This window comes from Amphibalanus amphitrite, unplaced genomic scaffold (genome assembly GCF_019059575.1).
Source record: "Amphibalanus amphitrite isolate SeventyFive unplaced genomic scaffold, NRLGWU_Aamphi_draft 000326F_arrow, whole genome shotgun sequence".
Taxonomy (NCBI): domain Eukaryota; kingdom Metazoa; phylum Arthropoda; class Thecostraca; order Balanomorpha; family Balanidae; genus Amphibalanus; species Amphibalanus amphitrite.
The window spans coordinates 171952-188617 of record NW_024881821.1 but is presented as its reverse complement, the minus strand read 5'-3'; the positions used below and the strand labels follow the sequence as shown (position 1 = coordinate 188617).

Genomic DNA, 16666 nt, shown 5'->3' with positions numbered 1-16666 from the left:
TCGTAAGATAAAGATCGTATGCTGTAAAAGATCGTAACTTTAAGTTCGTAAAGTAAATAATCGTATAGAATAGTGTTGTAGGTAGGTAAATGATTGTATAGCAAAAAGCCCGTTAGTCCCAAAATATTCTACGAAAAACCGTCACGTGCGTGTGCTGCTGTGACCTGTGGTGTGCCCCTGTTGGGGTGCTCAAGTCTTATTGGGGGAGCTCAATCAAGCATTTGGGGTGCTGAAGCAACCCCAATGATATATAAATTCACCACTTTGTATAAAAAAGAAATGAGAGATATAAAAACTAGAAATATTTATAATGTCATGTTATCCACGAACTTCGAAAATTTTCATGCCCACAATTATATCAAGAAATTCACATTTATGAGAGCGTGTGGATTTTCAAAAAAAAAAAAAAAAACATTGGGGCGTCAGAAGCATAGGTGTGCCCCTCACAGCTGGGTGCGCCCCCAATGCCAGAGTATCAGTTTTTCAGTTTTTTTTTCAGAGTTTCACATTTCCCAGTACCAATAATATCGTAGGCACTATCATTTTAGTGGGTTATTAATAATACATCGAAGACATCGATAAATCAATAATAATCCTCTAGAGCTTGTTTCAAGATTTGCATTTTGCAATCGTGGTTGCGGAATATCATCAACATTTTAGGAGCAAAAAGTGGTGCCGCAACCTTTTGCTTTCCAGCACCCACCCCCTCCCCTACCGGGCGCCGCGAGTGGAATTGCGAGGGACACCACAGGTCTAACAGAGGCACCACAGACCTGGCAAGGGCACCATCAACCTCGCAGGGATACGTTAGGCCTGTCAGATGCACCACGTGCCAGTCGGGGGCCACTTCAGGATCGTCACGGGCACCAAAGTCCTGTCAGAGGCCAAGGACACCAGCGGCCCAGCAGGGGCACCACAGGCTTGCCAGGGGCACCACCGCAGGCCTGTCAGGCACCACCGTCCTTGCAAGGGCACCATAGGCCTGTCAGGGACACCACCAGCCTCTCGTTGGCACTTCAGGCTTGTCAAGAACACTAAGGGCCTACCGGGACCCATGTGCAAAAAAAAAAGAAATGAAGCAACACCTAAATGAAGTGGTCGAAAAAAGATTTGAGATCGGTTGAGTTTTTTTTTTTTGGCTTACGACGGTCACTTACTACCCGAACACAGAATGAGCTTTGCATGCGCTGGAGTTGGGCTGCACCATGTGAATACCATATTTTGACTGTACGATCTTTAACCCATACGATCTTTTGACATACGATCATTTTCCTTGACGATCTTTTGCGAATACGATCTTTTGTCCATACGAGCATTATGTCGTACGATCTTTATCCATTACGACTTTTTGGCATACGATCATTTTCCTTGACGATCTTTAGCGAATACGATCTTTTGTCCATACGAGCATTATGTCGTACGATCTTTATCCATTACGACTTTTTGGCATACGATCATTTTCCTTGACGATCTTTAGCGAATGCGATCTTTTGTCCATACGAGCATTATGTCGTACGATCTTTATCCATTACGATCTTTTGCATACGATCAACTTCCTACGATCTTCTGCCATACGATCTTCTGCTTTACGATCTTTTGTCCGGTTACCAATGTTGAAGGAATAGGAGTTTCCTATCCAGGTTCTTTCATCCATGCTACCATGGATGAAGGAGAACCTTTCTTTTCTTTCATCCATGATACTACTCGACCACCGCGCGCTGAGACTCAGCCGATCGGAACAAACGAAACCAAATTCGAATCAGAGCCCAGACTCCAGAGTATACGATTTTATTAGCCGTTTCGAATATAGTGACCTCAGGTAACACTGGTGACCACGAAAGGTCAACTTCATGTTTTCGCCTGTAGCAGCCATTCGATAACTCAAAAACTACTGGAACGATCGAGAAGAAAGCACCACGACTCACGAGTCGATTCTACGTTTGCGATTTCATGAGCCGTTTCGAAAATCATATGGTGACCTCAGGTGAACTCGGTGACCTTGGGAGGTCACAGAAACATTTTCGCCTATGGCACCCATTCTATAACTTCGGATCTACTGTACAGATCCATACGAAAACACCACCACTCGATTCGTCGTAGGTAGGTAATAGGTATTGTATTTACTTACCTATGCAATTTCACCAGTCGCTTCGCATATGGTGATTTTAGATAAATTCAGTGACCTCGAGGACCCAGCTTGACGTTTTCGCCTATTGTAACACCACTAACCACCCCATAATCTACCAACTATTGGGCCGACCGAGACCAAAACGCCACCAGGTAATTCACCTTATGTAGTTTTAATAGGCGTTTCGAATAAAGCAAACAAGGTTAACCCGCGCCGGGCCGGTGCTCCGTGACTTCCGCGCCGGGCCGGGGGGTCTGAACACCTCCCCCCCGTCTAACTCGGCTCCTGGGCCACGAAGCGAAGCGTGTATGAGGCATTCGAAAGAGCGTCAGAAATAATGACGGAAACATTCAGTCATTTTTTGCAGGTCAGCGTCAAAGGTCAGGTCGCTCTGTCGCCAGACGCCAGAGGTCATCAAAGGTCAAATTTAGTCCATTTTAGCAATTTTGGAAACTGCCAACGGCTTGCTCGGAAACCAACAGAGGTACAGCGTCGCGGAAAAGCGCATTCGATAGCCATTTAAAAGGCCTTTCTGGTCTTTGTTCTCAGATTTGACCTCAGGTCAACGGTTTAGGCTCCAGAGGGCAATAACTCAAAAAATGGTAGTTCTTACTGAAAAACGTTTTTCTGAATAACTTTTGACTCAAGACAGTCACGAAATTTATTTTGCTCGCATCGTGTTCCCCTCAATGAGACGCGTCGAATGAACTATAGGTATATAATTTAACCTTCAAAGGCCATTTTGAAAATTTAACCTTAGATCAAGGTCATGACCTGACTGGAAAAGGTCATGCTGCATATCAGTCGATCCGTATCGTCGAGCTGATCACTTCTGAGGTGTTTTTATTGCTCTATTATGCCTCTATCAAAAGTTATTGTAAAAAACTGCTGGGAACCTTTAATGACCTGATATGACCTCAGTGACATAGGGAGAGGTCACGGGTGCTGTTTTTCGATTCAGCTTGTCAAGTTTACCTGTAAATCGATGTTAGGTCGCGGGTTTCGTCGATTGGTTTACCCTCGACAAACTTTGCTATTTAACCTCATTACACAGTAGCGGGCTCCAAGGGAAACGGCTTCCCACTACCGAGCAATTCCGAGAGGGACATAAGAGGTCACTCGCATTTAGCCTATTCAAACAAAGTCTGTAGAAACGCTTGATGAACTTGAGATCCACTTCTTATATAAGGTTCGGTCGTACCATCTGAAAAAAAAACAACACAAGATCGTTTTCTTCTGTCTTTATTACTAAAAACATTTCCGAGCACGCAATGAATGTGGTCATGTCAATGCATAAATGGTACCAAAAATATGTAAAACACAATGGTCGGTGCTTGACATTTTCATTGCATCGCACATGACGTACAAGACTCGGTGTGATTGTATTTTCTGTAAACCTTCTTCAGCACACATGGTGTGCCTTGATGAACATTTCTTTCATCTTTTTTATCAAGGAAGCACCTCCTCGCGTTTGTCTTATGCCGGCCAAACCTACAAAAGCCAGTCTTTCTTGCGCCGCCATCTGATCTACATATAGTCTAACCCCAACAGAGGTCAGACTCCTTCTCTTGTAAGGGTCAGACTCCTTCCTCGTATGTCACGAATGTCAGTCTCCGTCCTCTACAAAGGTCAGACTCTGTCCTCAGTGCGAAGATCAGAATCCTTCCATCGCAGGGTCAAACCCCTGACCCTACGTCTAGCCGAACTGTCGGTTATTGAAGCGGTTGCCACTGACAGCGTTGAAGCCCTGGGGCACTGGAATGGCGATGTTCTGACTGATTGCCTGAGCGTGGTTCACGGCGATATTGGTGCCAAAAGCGCCGACCTGTCGAGAGAGGAATACAGCGCGGTCAGTGGTGATAAAACTGGTGACAGCGGTAGTTGGTGATGCAGACTGGTGATAGGCACAGACTGGTGGGGACATGGATAGGTGAGAACGGTCGGTTATGGTGATAACGGTTAATTATGACACAGATTGGTGACAGTGACGACACATGCTGGTGACAGCGACAAGTGGTGACATGTATTGGTGACAGCGAGTAATGGTGAAACAGATAATAAAAACAACTGGTGACAGTGGATTTTGGTGACACGGAATGGTAGAAATGGGCGGTGCTGTGACACAATACAATGACCCGATCAGTGGTGATTCAGACTTGTGAGTGGTGACGACTGCCAGCGGTGACTCTAAGTGGTGAAAGAGATCAGCGGTGACAAACTGGTGACAGTGGCCAGTCGTGACACAAACAAGTGACATGACATATGACAGCGGTGAAAAAGACAGGTGACAGAGCTGTCTTTTATGACACACAGTGGCGCAAAGTGGCGATAAGTTTCGGTCATAGTACACCGTCATGGGAGGACAGCCAAAACGACTGGGGACTCCAGCATTCCAAATGTATCGTACCGTTCTTGGAAAGCCCCTATGAGCGGAAGGGCGTCTCCATTGACCTTGGGATGACCTCAAACTGGTCCAGCCCGCCTCATGACGTCACTTATCAGCTGACGTCATCAGCTACTGAGGTTTTAATGAGCGAACACAGGAACCGGACTGGTGAGATGGAGGAATAATGTGAGCTGGTTTCCGTGCTCGTTTACATAGAACAGGGGCATCGTTACGGCTGTTTATTATTGTTCGTGGGTTAATGTTGGTCTTTGCGCTATTCTGTTTTTCTCAGTGCATGCGGGTATACGAAGTGTGTGGTAGAATGCGGCATTATTTTCGCTATTTTATTATATCATGTTGCCGAAGTGCCATTATTCTTAATGACGCTTATTCATTCTTAATGAATGAATGATTAATGAATGAATAAGAATATAATCATTCTAACTCATAAATGGTTATGACTTATGATATTAAGTTTCCCCAGCGAAGCCCGTTTGAAAAAAAATTAACATTTTACATAGAAAACTATTTCATTATGTTTTCGTTTGTCTCATAAAACTGTGAAGTCACGCCCGGTGCAATGGTATTGAATAGTTTCAAAGGAGCGATACCTTCTAACAAAAAAATCCTTTTACATAACCAGCGTAGTCTTGGGCCTACTTCTGTCACCTCAAACCACAATCTACCGTGACATGAAAACTTGAGACATCTGAAAGCGCATGTTCAAATCTTTATATAAGACCTTACATCATTGTAACTGGTTTAGCTCAATATTGCAACAAACGACCATGTTCTGAGTGATGAATTAAACCTGGCTTTCGTTACCAATAATGCCTTTTAGGGCGATCGTACCTAATAGGATTGAAGCGACATTTGACATCACGACAGTGAACCCACCCGAGAGCAAAAACTGTCAGAATGTCAAAAGTTGATTCATAATCTGCGGCTACTGACCTACGTGCATGGGCATCACGTTAACCTGATAAGGCAGATGGGGCCTACGCGACTATTGGCCAATCCAGACGTTTTAGTTATCCACGCTCGGGGTACGAATGGATGCGCGTGCTGTGTGTGGGGACTAACATTTTTGAAAACGGACATTTCAGTAGTTCAGCGGGCTTCCCAAAAATTACTTTCAGATTCCACACTTGTGACTTGTTTTGTCCGTGTTACTGATGCTATGGTTGCGTGTGTCTCTGGTTATAATTTGATTGTGTACATTGTGCGTTAAAATAAAGGCTAATTCTACCTGAAAAGGCTAAATAAACGGCAAAACACACATAGTTATGTAGGTAGGTACGCACCGATCAGCACAGACACTCACCGAGTTACTGGAAGCCAGCGCCAATCCGCCGTTGAAGCTGAGCGTATCCGGACGGTTCTGGTTGACGTTGGTGACCTGAGCGCTGACATTATTGACGGAAGGCCGACCTCGGTTGGAAACCCCTCCGAAGACTGGCCGACGACCAAACTGAAGGAGCGCGGGCGACCGGTTATGCTAACGAGAAAAAGGCCGCTCCAGTTCGATACGGTGTCTGCATACTGAATCAGGTGGTTAGGTATCTCCTCAGGGTACGAATGGACGCGAGTGATGTGCGGAAATCGGAACTTTCTGGGAGCATTCCGTTAGTTGGGCTTCCCGAAAATTACTCGCAGAGTAAACGGCAAAATCGTATAGTCTAAACGTTATTTTATTACATTTCCGTCTCAATTATTGTTTCGTAGTCAACTCACATGAATTGACCTGGGTGCGTGATTGGACCTATGGGTTCAATCGTCAATTAGAATCAATAATTAAACAAGTGGAAACACTTTTCAGGTCAGTAATCATGTCCCTTTAACGCTTACGCTAAAACATTTCAATTTACAGTAAATCAGTGTAGCAGTGGACATGTATCATGACGTCGCTACGGAACCCTCAGACAACGGGTCACGAGCATCGGACGGGATTCTGGCTGACAAAGCTGTATCTTGATCGTACAGTCCATACGTGCATCAAACTTCACTCAATATACCCTGCATCAAACCGCCCACGGGCCTTGCGCCCACGATAGGATGTGGAGGTGGATCTTACCTGAGGGGCAGGGGCCGCCACCGCCGCACAAACCAAAGCCAAAAGTCCAAATGCGACCTTCATGATTAAACCTGTAATAACATGACAAGTTTATTAACGAGAGCAGACGGTGTATGCATAGATGATGCGAATAAAACCAAAGATATTTATTAGAAACAAACATTTGCCAACATACAGGTTACAACGGATACAATATAATACACAGATAGCTAACGCTAAGGCTCAGCTAAACACAATATAGCGGAGCACTGGGTCACACCGCGCACCAGGTAGGGAGCCAGCTCTGGGTCGGCCAGAGGATTCCGGCTCAGAGCGAGATCTTGTGTTTCAAAATTGGCCCTCATTTCCTCGTACATTTTTCTGTACTTTGCCAGGCGAGTTGAGATTGGACTGATGGATTTTGGGGGTGATGGCGCTATATCGTGGTGGCCGGTTGGTGTATGGTATGCTGTAAGCGTGTCGTGACTTTCAGATGGAGATGGTGCTGATGCTGGGTTGGGTGGAGCTGGTGAAAGTGTCAGAGGGGGTGTAAGAGAGAAGTTGCGAGTGTCATGTTTAGTATGTTGTTTTTGTGCGTAATGGAAAGCTGGTGCACGGGATGGTAAGGCGGAGTGGGCGGAGCTCACAGTGGAGGAAAGATAAGCAGAACCTCTGATTGCCACTGCGTTTCCGCGAATGATGGCAATAGAGATTTTTTGCCATAACCAAGCCGTTTCGCGCCTCTCCCCGGTCACTGATGTGATCCTGCGGCCGAGTTCCTGGACTAGGCGGATGGCACTGGGACCGGCAACGCCTGATGTTTCGACCGCCAATGGGACGAAGAGATACTGGGCTGATAAAGAGGCATACCGCTGTACCTTTCGATCCTCGGCGGCCCGGGCCGCTGATCCCGGTTTTATTGCCGATTTTGCCAGGCTGCTGTCAGCAAAGGTATCGGTGCATGTCGCATCCCAGGCTAGGCATTTTCCACCTTTAAAAGGGAATGTGGTAAGCCCGTCAGGACGCTTGCCGTCACCTCTGTCAAGTCCCGTGGGCTCGAGGACGGACGGGATGCCAGATGCAGCGAGGCTGCGCTTCACCAAATCGTTAAGCTCAGCGTGGCGGGGAAACCGACCAGCACTTTTGCTGCAGGATAGGGCGTGATGTCCCAATCTGTCGACCGGGCAGCTACATAGGCGACAGACATGTGGCTCACATATAGGGGCGCCAAGACGGAGAGCTACCGCTATCCTAACAGATTCCGGGTCCAAAAAGAGGCCAAGGCTGGGGACCGGTACTGCTTGTAGCCATGCCGCTGTGTGAGGCTGGCAGGCGGCAAGTAAACGAGCTCTGTGGACTTGATTTGTTTCGCGGAGTAACTGTTTGCAGCTGGCCTCCGATGCCAGGTCGTCCCAAGCCCTCTGCTGCCCTGGTGCAGAGGGGTCGGGGAGCGTTGCCTCTCCGATTAAAGGAAGGAGTCGTTCAAGAGCGGGTTTTCTGGCCAGTATGGCGTCGTACCTGTTCCCTTGATTGCTGAGAATCGAGGATACCAGAGAGGACGCTTCAGTCAGAGATGCCAAGTGGCAGGGAATAGCTAGCCGTTCAACTGATCTAACGCCTAGACCCCCGTACCGGACCGGGAGGGAAGCCTGTTTCCAGGCTTGGTCTCCTAGACTAACATTGCAGGTGTCTGTGAGGGCCGACCGCATAAGGGCGTCAATGGCCTGCAATCCTGTGCTGTTTAAGTACATGGGACTAGATCGCAGGAGATATTGTAGCCGGGGCGCGGCAATGTAGTGGGCTAAAAAGAATAAGGCTGTGTGAGTGTCAAGGGAGCGGATGCGGCTACAAAGTGTCTTTATCATATCATGGGCAGCGTCCGTGGCAGTGACGATGCTGGATTCGTGAAGAGGAGAGCCCAGTAAGGTTAGGCTGTGCAAGGGAGTTTCTACTATCCCAGGGAAATAACTTTTTAAATCGTCAATAGCGGGGGCCCGTTTGTCAGCTAGCCGATCACCCAGAAGGGTGAGCTCGCATTTGGAGCTGTTTAATTCGAGGCCAAGACAAGGTAATTCTTGGCGAAGCAAACGGAGGTCGGACGCGACGACACTGGCTGACCCGGCAAGAGTTGCGTCATCAAGATACCAGATATTCAATGGTGATTGCAGGCGTCTTGCGCAGGAGTCGACGGCCAAGGCAAAACCTATTGGGCCGAGCGGGTCGCCTTGCTGTACACCAGCGTTGGACATGATCACGTCGCCTTCTATGTATAGGGGGGTGGGTGTACTGTATGATTGATACAGAATACGGTACGTTTCTGGGCAACGATCGGCTACACTTTTGAGCATAACATCTCTTCTGATAGTGTTAAAGGCATTTCGCACATCCACTTTAACCAGTACAGAGGGTGCGGAGGCATCTTGTGCGCGATAAATGCACTCGCGAACCGCGTGGACGGCTGCTTCACAGCCTAAGCGGGTCCCCACCCCTAGCTGGATCGGTCTGAGCTCCGGACCAAGGACACTTGACATGTGGTGTGCAGCAATGCGGCAAGCCAGGCGGCGAAAAACGCTACCTACGGCAATGGGGCGTAGACCACCGTCCTTCTTGCGGAGGGCAAAGAGGGCAGCACCATAAAAGGCGCCGTGAGCACACTCCGGTATGCGTCCCGCCAGCGCTAGATTGGTTAGTGCGGTTAAAGATGTCAGAAGGCGGCGGCCCGGCTCTGCAGCGTGGGTGGAGATGAGCTGCCGTAGGTGAAGCGGTCTTACTCCGTCCAGACCTCCAGCTGAACCAGTCGGCATCGTGTTGATGGCAGAACGGACCTGTTCCGTGGTGACTTGTAATGGAGGGAATCGGTCGTCCTGCGGTGCCGGAGGGAGTGCTTCGTCGAGAGGCGCTGATGGGTGTTTTTCTTTGAGAGATTGAAGTACATCGTAGCTTGGCTTAACAAAATCGTCTGTAGACGTCAGGGCCCTTAATGCTGCTTTTATGTCGCCGTCTGCGCACTTGGAGAGTACCCGGTGAGCAAGACGGTCATCTGAAGAGGGCTGATGGTTTGACCGTCGATCGTTGGTGGGCGAGGGATCCGCACCCGTCTCGAAGCGGGAGATCTGGAGTTTGATTGTGGTCGCCGCCGACTGACGCCGCTCGCCTGTTGCTTTTGCGGGTGCACGGAGAGCCCCAAAAGCGAAAGACAATAGGCGGTGCCATGTGCTGAAATTCCGTTCGGAAATTGCCTCGTCAATTAGCTTGGCTAGACAATCGGCGGCAGCGATCCGAGCAGCTTTCGGTATTTGTTTGATGACGACAGTAGCGCGCCTTAGCTCGGCCAGGTACTCGGCAAGGTCAGCTGGCTCTGTACCCGCCGGCGACGCGTTGCTCTGCTGCAATGGATCAGCATGTGTGAGAGTCGCTGCTCCAAGGCAGGTTCTGCAGTGCCATATCCTGAGAGCACGTGCTTGGGTCAAAGTCAGCTTTGCGCAAGACGTATGCCATCGGTCTCCGCAGGCGCGACATATTATCGCCGCCTTCCTGGTCGACTTGCTCGGGCAAGCAGCGCAAGTTAGATCGGTCGTAGCTGACTGGTCTTGGGAGGTGCTCTTTTGCGTTTTGGGGCCTGGGTTCAACTCGATGTCACCTGCCAAAAGCACTGAGCAGCTAAAAGTGATCCGCCCGTGCTGTCTGGTGGCAACGGAGTTCGCACTGTAGGAGGCTCGGCGTCTGAAGAAGACGGTCTTGATTTTGCCAACTTTCAAGGCATGGGCCCCTTGAAACGGTAAGAAACATGATGTGTAGTCTCGGTCCGTTGGGGATAGGTTTTGCCGCAAACACAGGCAGGTGAGAGGCAGTAGGATGACTACGATGAGCCGCAGCGAATACGAGGCCGAAATGGGATCCGGTCTTGGGCGTTGCATGACGCCAGTGGTGGTTCAGCCGCGATGGACTTGCGACCCAGAAGCAGGGAGCGTCAACTAGCGGCGAGAGCAAAAGTGAACCTTATCACTTCAGGCAAAAACTGCTTGGGCGACTTGAACAGTGAGGCTTCAACGTTGAATTAATACCACATCTTCGGTATGCGACGAGCTTAAGCAACAACGTCACGTTCTTCGTGCAAAGAAAATAACGCGAGCCGGGACTACGCTGGTGGCCGACGAAATTGCAACAAACATCAATTATTAAAACATTTCAACAATAAAAGTCCGCTACTCACGGTGAACCTCCTTGCGGCCCATGGCAGAAAAGATTTCAGAGTTTCATCTTTTAAACATCACATATCATGAATATCGGTTCCAGTCTTGGACAAATCGATTGAAAATGGCGCCAAAAACCGTCGCAGTGCGTCACTTGCGCCGAAGTAAAAGGGTTATATGTCTTTCCGTCTATATATAAGATTGCGGGCAAGTTTCAGCCGGCCATGGTGCTCAATTGACATAAGAAAAACAATTAATTCACTGACAAGTGCGAAATATGCGTAAATATATGACAAATAAGGGACCGAGCGAGGGGCTGTTGATCCTTCAGCAGCTCAACCGTGTACATATGCGAATAAAATATATGTAGGTATTATATAATACTGAACGAGGCCGGTGTAAATAAATTTTCAAGACCGAGGTCCTTACTGGATTTTTGAACGAGGCCGAAGGCCGAGTTCAAAAATCAGTAAGGACTGAGGTCTTGAAAATTTATCATCGGCCGAGTTTGGTATGTATTTTACTGTATGCCAACGATAAATTTATTTTCTGGACCGAAGCTCTTAGCCGACTTAGGAACGAGACCATCCCAAAATGTTGGCTTAAGTGCATTCTGGTAATGCATTTTTGACCGTGGTCAATTTGCTTACACCAGTTATTACCACACCCCTCTGGCTAATGTATTTGAATAGGCCAGGCATACAGTAAACGGCATAACTCGCTAAAAATAAGCAGTTATTTTCATTAATGATTGCCAGGAGGCAAGCCGAGAAAAGCAAACATAAATGTACAACCGCCTCAGACCAATGTTCTTCCTAGTTACTATGTTTCCATTGTTCGCAATGGAATAGAACGCAATGGAACTCATGCTGACAACCCATTCTTTCAGCCTCGGCGGATGAGTCATTTACAAACGAGGAAGAGAATGAAGGACAGAGCATATTGCTACTCATCTTACAGCCGCTCCGGCCTTGTAATTCAGGTTAGCAACGGTGTCCAGCCGCCACTTGTCATACAAATAGGTGGGACCGTTGTGCAAGAATTGAAGTTGCGACACATCTTGCAATCGTTCATCTAGGTCGCAGTCATTTCACGGCAGACCCATCCAATAAAGGGAGCCACTTAACGTTCTTTAACGCTGCATAATGAGCTTTCATGCCGTTTTAAGCGAAAATCAATTGAGGGCTGATATTATTCGCTTTTCGGGGGAGGTAGAGAGCGTGACTCGTATATACCTACTTATAAACATATTATCATGGGACAAAACAAAAGTACAGACGACTCACGATTCAATAAGCCATCTTATCAAAGATATTTGACCTTAAATTCAGAATTTTTCCTTTTACCCGTGGAAGCCTATTTACATAAGCATAAATACATACGGCTTCAGCTTCCGGCCACCGAGACAGCTAATTAAATAAGCAAAATCGGAATAGAATCGGCAGATACCTGGCCAATGGTAGTCATCCACCAGAAGTTGGATTAAATAGGTACTCATTCTGAGAAGTAACAGTCTAAGTTTTCCAGAGTGGGGAAAAATCTGTTTCATTTTACGCCCTATTTGATTATCAGTATAGCTATGATGAGAAATGCAAAACAAAACAATTTTAACGAACGCCTAAGTTCATACCACACGATACATAGCAATCCCCCACCCTCAGCTCAGCCCCCAACATACCTGTGTCCCGGGGAAGTGTCGCGGTTGGCGGCCGGTCGTCAGTAGCTCTGCTCCGTCACTGACCAACGCGACCCCAGCCGCCGTGGTACGGAGCTCTGGCAGAGGGCCACCGGCCCAGCACTGGGAATTCCACCTGCGCCGCCCCGGCCGGCCGGTCCTGCCCTGGGGCGCTACGCGGCTCGTCACGCGGTCGAGCGATGGTAATCGGCACGTCATCGCCCCCAGGCCTCGCCTGTTTACCTCCGGGATGGGGTAGGCCGGTGTTTCTCTATCGTTCGTCACGGCGGAGATGACGCATTTCTTCCGAGGAAGAGTCAGAGAAAAACGATCACTACGGAGGTCCAGTCACACTTCAAGTGTGATGCTGCGCTCTTTGGTTTGAAACGATTATGGTCTGAAACAATTATTCAGCTATTGATTGTTCATCGGCTTTGGAGTTACAAAATTCTTACATTAGATGTTGATCTTAATATCATAAAACAGAGACGCGACAGTTGAAACTCTGGGTAAATGAAAATAATACGCGAAAGGCCACTCCTTCATGTAAAGTTACATCTATTCAACCAGAAAGCCCTTACCTAAGCACACCAACCAGCTGATATAATAAAACTTGGAAGCTAAAACATTGTTTAGAATAATAGCCCGCGAGTTGCTGGGGGGGGGGGGGCGTTAAACGCCCCCACTTTTTTCGCCGGGCCATAGCATAAAAACGGCGCGCCGCAGGCGCGCCAAATTTTGGGTACCTCTAGGGAATTGATTCAAGTTTATTGTGACAAAATTTCAAAAAAATCGGTCGGAAAATTTTTGAGATATCGAGGTTTTAAAGACGTCATGATTTCTGAGTTTTCGACCAAAAACGACATATGTTCAAAAAATCATATAAAATCACAGAATAGACATATAGACATGCCGTAAACGCCATTAGACTGCCAATACCATGAAAAATCAAATGGCTGTCTCCGATTATTGATTATCGTTCCGCATTTTCCAAAAACTTGAACTGAATCTTGGCAATTTCTCGTGACTACTTAAACCATGATACATGAATTTCTTAAATTGAACTTTTTGAGACAACCACGTACACATATGATAAAATGAATGTCACCATCGTGTTCTACGCTCCAAATTACCCATAAAACATGTGTCACAGGCTGCGAATATCAGTTTTGATTTTCGAGGATATGTGCCTACCCGGTTGACCTGACCTTGACCCTGACCTATGCTTGACTGACCCCTACATGGAGCTGACACTCTTGTAGGCCTTACATGATGGATTGTGCACCGTTTTGACAGAGTTTATGACGAGAGGCGCCCATTGCGAAGCCCTGAAGTCCATGCTACTGAAAGCCCGATTTCAGGTGTTTGACCTGACCTTGACCCGACCTGTGACCTCAAAATTCAACTTAAAAGTACTCATCTGAAGCGTCTCATCGCGTTCTTTCGTTTGCCGCCTCGTGCGTTTCGCTGCGCCTATTGGTTCTCGAGTTATCGGCTGGGGGCGTTTAACGCCCCCCCCCCCCCAGCAAACTGTGGGTGGCGAAATACCCCAGCAACTGCCGGGATAGGAGGTACTGTACTTTACTACTTACGTCTCACCTAAGCATAAATATCTTAGGGAGATATTTTTGTGGATTATACTTGCATATTTTGAATGCAGTTATATACCTTTATGAAGGCATATCGTTTAAAAAATGATCAATAAGATAAGGTACCTGCAATACCAAGTCTCGTGCTGTGTACTGAGGTACTCGACATTAATTTTGCTACGACGGGATGCAATGTATTTCATTATCACCTTTTTATTTGAGGCAAAATTAATTTTCAAATAATGTTTTGTTTTTTGATGTCCTTTGTTAACGTTATACATATTTTATAGAAATGTAGGCTGTATTATGCTTTCTTCTAAATGATTATACTTGTGCATTTTACATAAGAAAATTATAAAGCAATGACTTCCTTAGTAGGGGCATATTCTGTGTTATTTCTTACGTTTTGCCTTACTTGTGAGGGCTTCTACAGGAAACCATATGAGACCGGACCAACAACAACGTGAGTTTATCTTCTATCCTCAACTCTGTTTTATTGCTACGTTTGTTATGTGGCTGAAAGACAATATCTTCTACAGTTCGCGCTCATTTTGTACTCAAGTTTGTGAATTGATGTGTATTATATTTTGCTTTTAACCAACGCGATATCGCGAAGAAGATTATCTTTCAGTGACGTGTTGGTGAATCATATTTCGTCAGTTAGCTGCAAAATATTTGTAGTAATGCCAACACAAGGCAAGAGAATATGCGCGAATATTATTACTAAATCGGGCCAAGATTCACAAATCAATTTGAATATGTTAACTGCTATGGCTGATTATGTTGTGCCCTTGAGACCAGGACAAACATACCTAGTTGCATCGTATATAGGTAATTACTAATTACTAAGTCAATAAAAGTTAACTTTTTTTTGCATTACAGCCAGGTAATTCTACCGCCGAAACCACAAGGCACGCCGAAGCCGTTTATACCTGTTTCTTACAAGCCCGCCATCGACAATGGAGGTAGTACTTATAGTTGGGATACCAACATTATCTACGAAACTCTGGCTCCCGATGTACGAAGAGGAGGCAGAAATGACTACTACTCCACCGGCTGGGGTATCACGTTCAACATCTGGATTTGGATTGAAGTGGTTCCGTATACAGAGAACTACATCAGGTGGTACTTCAGGACGACTACTATACCGTCCGTAGTCGTGGTGTGGTGGTACACCACGGAGTACTATGGAAGCTGGGGACATCAAATTAGAGGTGAGAACCTACAACTGAACACTTTTCTGTTAATGAGCTACATGTATGTCCGTCGGAACTCGTTCGACCTATCACAGTGTGTCTTATGCCCTCTCTCTCTCTCTCTCTCTCTCTCTCTCTCTCTCTCTCTCTCTCTCTCTCTCTCTCTCTCTCTCTCTCTCTCTCTTCTCTCTCTCTCTCTCCTCTCTCTCTCTCTCTCTCTCTCTCTCTCTCTTTCTCACTCACTCTTACACACGATTGAAACAATCTCTGCTCATTTCTATGTGTAGCTCACAGTTCAATTGATCTTAACTCGTCCAAACTTCACTTGAGTGATGTCTCTACTCTGCTTTCATATTTCGTCTAAACCACGATTCTTATTGTTACCAACATCCTGTCTAAACATTTAACTTTTTCCTTTTCCAGCGTACGATGACCGAGTAGACGAGGTTCAAAAGAAGAGCAGTGGCCTCGAATACACTTGCTTCAGCTGGCAGAGAGGCTGTGACGAAAGCAGCCTGCTGATTGTCGAGAATTATCACTCCTCGGGCCGGATGAGGTCCATTGGAGGTGGAACCGATGGAACCGATAATACACTGATCGCCTTTATTGTCATCGCAGTGCTTATCGGAGGTAAGTGGGTAGATTAATTATGTTGATGTATTTGATCAACTAGTTTGTAGAATGTTTGATTAATGTAAGACAAAAATTTCAAAGAAGTGTCATTACACCGTCCTATATGGACATAACTTTATCAATGTATTAATGTAACGAATATGATGCAGTTTACGGTATTTTTTTATTGTTTTATCGGTCCAACCTTCAATTTATATCGCACTTTAATGCCACTGCTGATGCCCAGGTAAAATTCACAACTCCATGCGCCAGGTAGCGAACGATCGCTTGATTCTAATCCGTAATGCATACGTTTATCATATCGCCCATTTCAGAAACGTTCAAAGAAGGACTATCTCCCAAACAAAGTCAATGCTAACTGAGTCCTGTGCACCCGCAGCCGGCATCGGAGGAGTCATGTACTACCAAAAGAGAGCCGCGGCCGCCATGGCAGAGGGCGAGGAGGGCGAAGGAGAGGTGGACGGCGAGGCGAAGGAAGAACCAGCAGAGGGCGAAGAAAAGGTGGAAGAAGAGCCTGAATAGTAAACGTGCATACTGCATAACTTATTTTACCAAAGAAGTCCGATTTTACATTTTTATTTGTGCACCATAACGACACATTGTGCCATTACAACGAAAACATGGTTATAAAGTGTAATTCATTTACTTTTTATTTCAAGTGGAATAAATATAAGATATGCCAGCGTTTTCTATCAATAATGTAATGAAGTGAAATCGGAGCCGGGCCGTGTCGCATCGGTGTCGATATTACTTGTTTTACATTTAATTTTAGCCATCAAAAATCATTGACAGTTTTGTAAGAAAAAATTCAAA

General features: G+C 46.5%; 3 protein-coding genes across 4 annotated transcripts in view; 1 reads left to right on the top strand and 2 right to left on the bottom strand.

The window, feature by feature from the left end:
- The window catches only part of LOC122388545 (dynactin subunit 5-like), a 42079-nt gene that overhangs the window by 5768 nt on the left and 19645 nt on the right, over positions 1-16666 (bottom strand). The window lies entirely within an intron of this gene.
- LOC122388546 lies at positions 3358-12669 on the bottom strand. 2 transcript variants are annotated; one of them, XM_043379752.1, is made up of 4 exons: positions 12439-12570; positions 6589-6659; positions 5839-5985; positions 3358-3953 (listed from the first exon to the last, which is right to left on the bottom strand). In XM_043379752.1, the coding sequence occupies exons 2-4, from the start codon at positions 6649-6651 to the stop codon at positions 3825-3827; spliced, it is 339 nt and encodes a 112-aa protein (XP_043235687.1). In that variant the 5' UTR covers positions 6652-6659; positions 12439-12570; the 3' UTR covers positions 3358-3824. The 2 variants fall into 2 exon arrangements, with proteins under 2 accessions (XP_043235687.1, XP_043235686.1); XM_043379751.1 differs by lacking the exon at positions 6589-6659 and having other exon boundaries at positions 12439-12669.
- On the top strand, positions 14182-16535 carry LOC122388544. Its single transcript, XM_043379743.1, has 4 exons — positions 14182-14487; positions 14907-15238; positions 15644-15850; positions 16233-16535. Exons 1-4 carry the CDS (start codon positions 14387-14389, stop codon positions 16373-16375), a joined length of 783 nt encoding a protein of 260 aa, XP_043235678.1. The 5' UTR covers positions 14182-14386; the 3' UTR covers positions 16376-16535.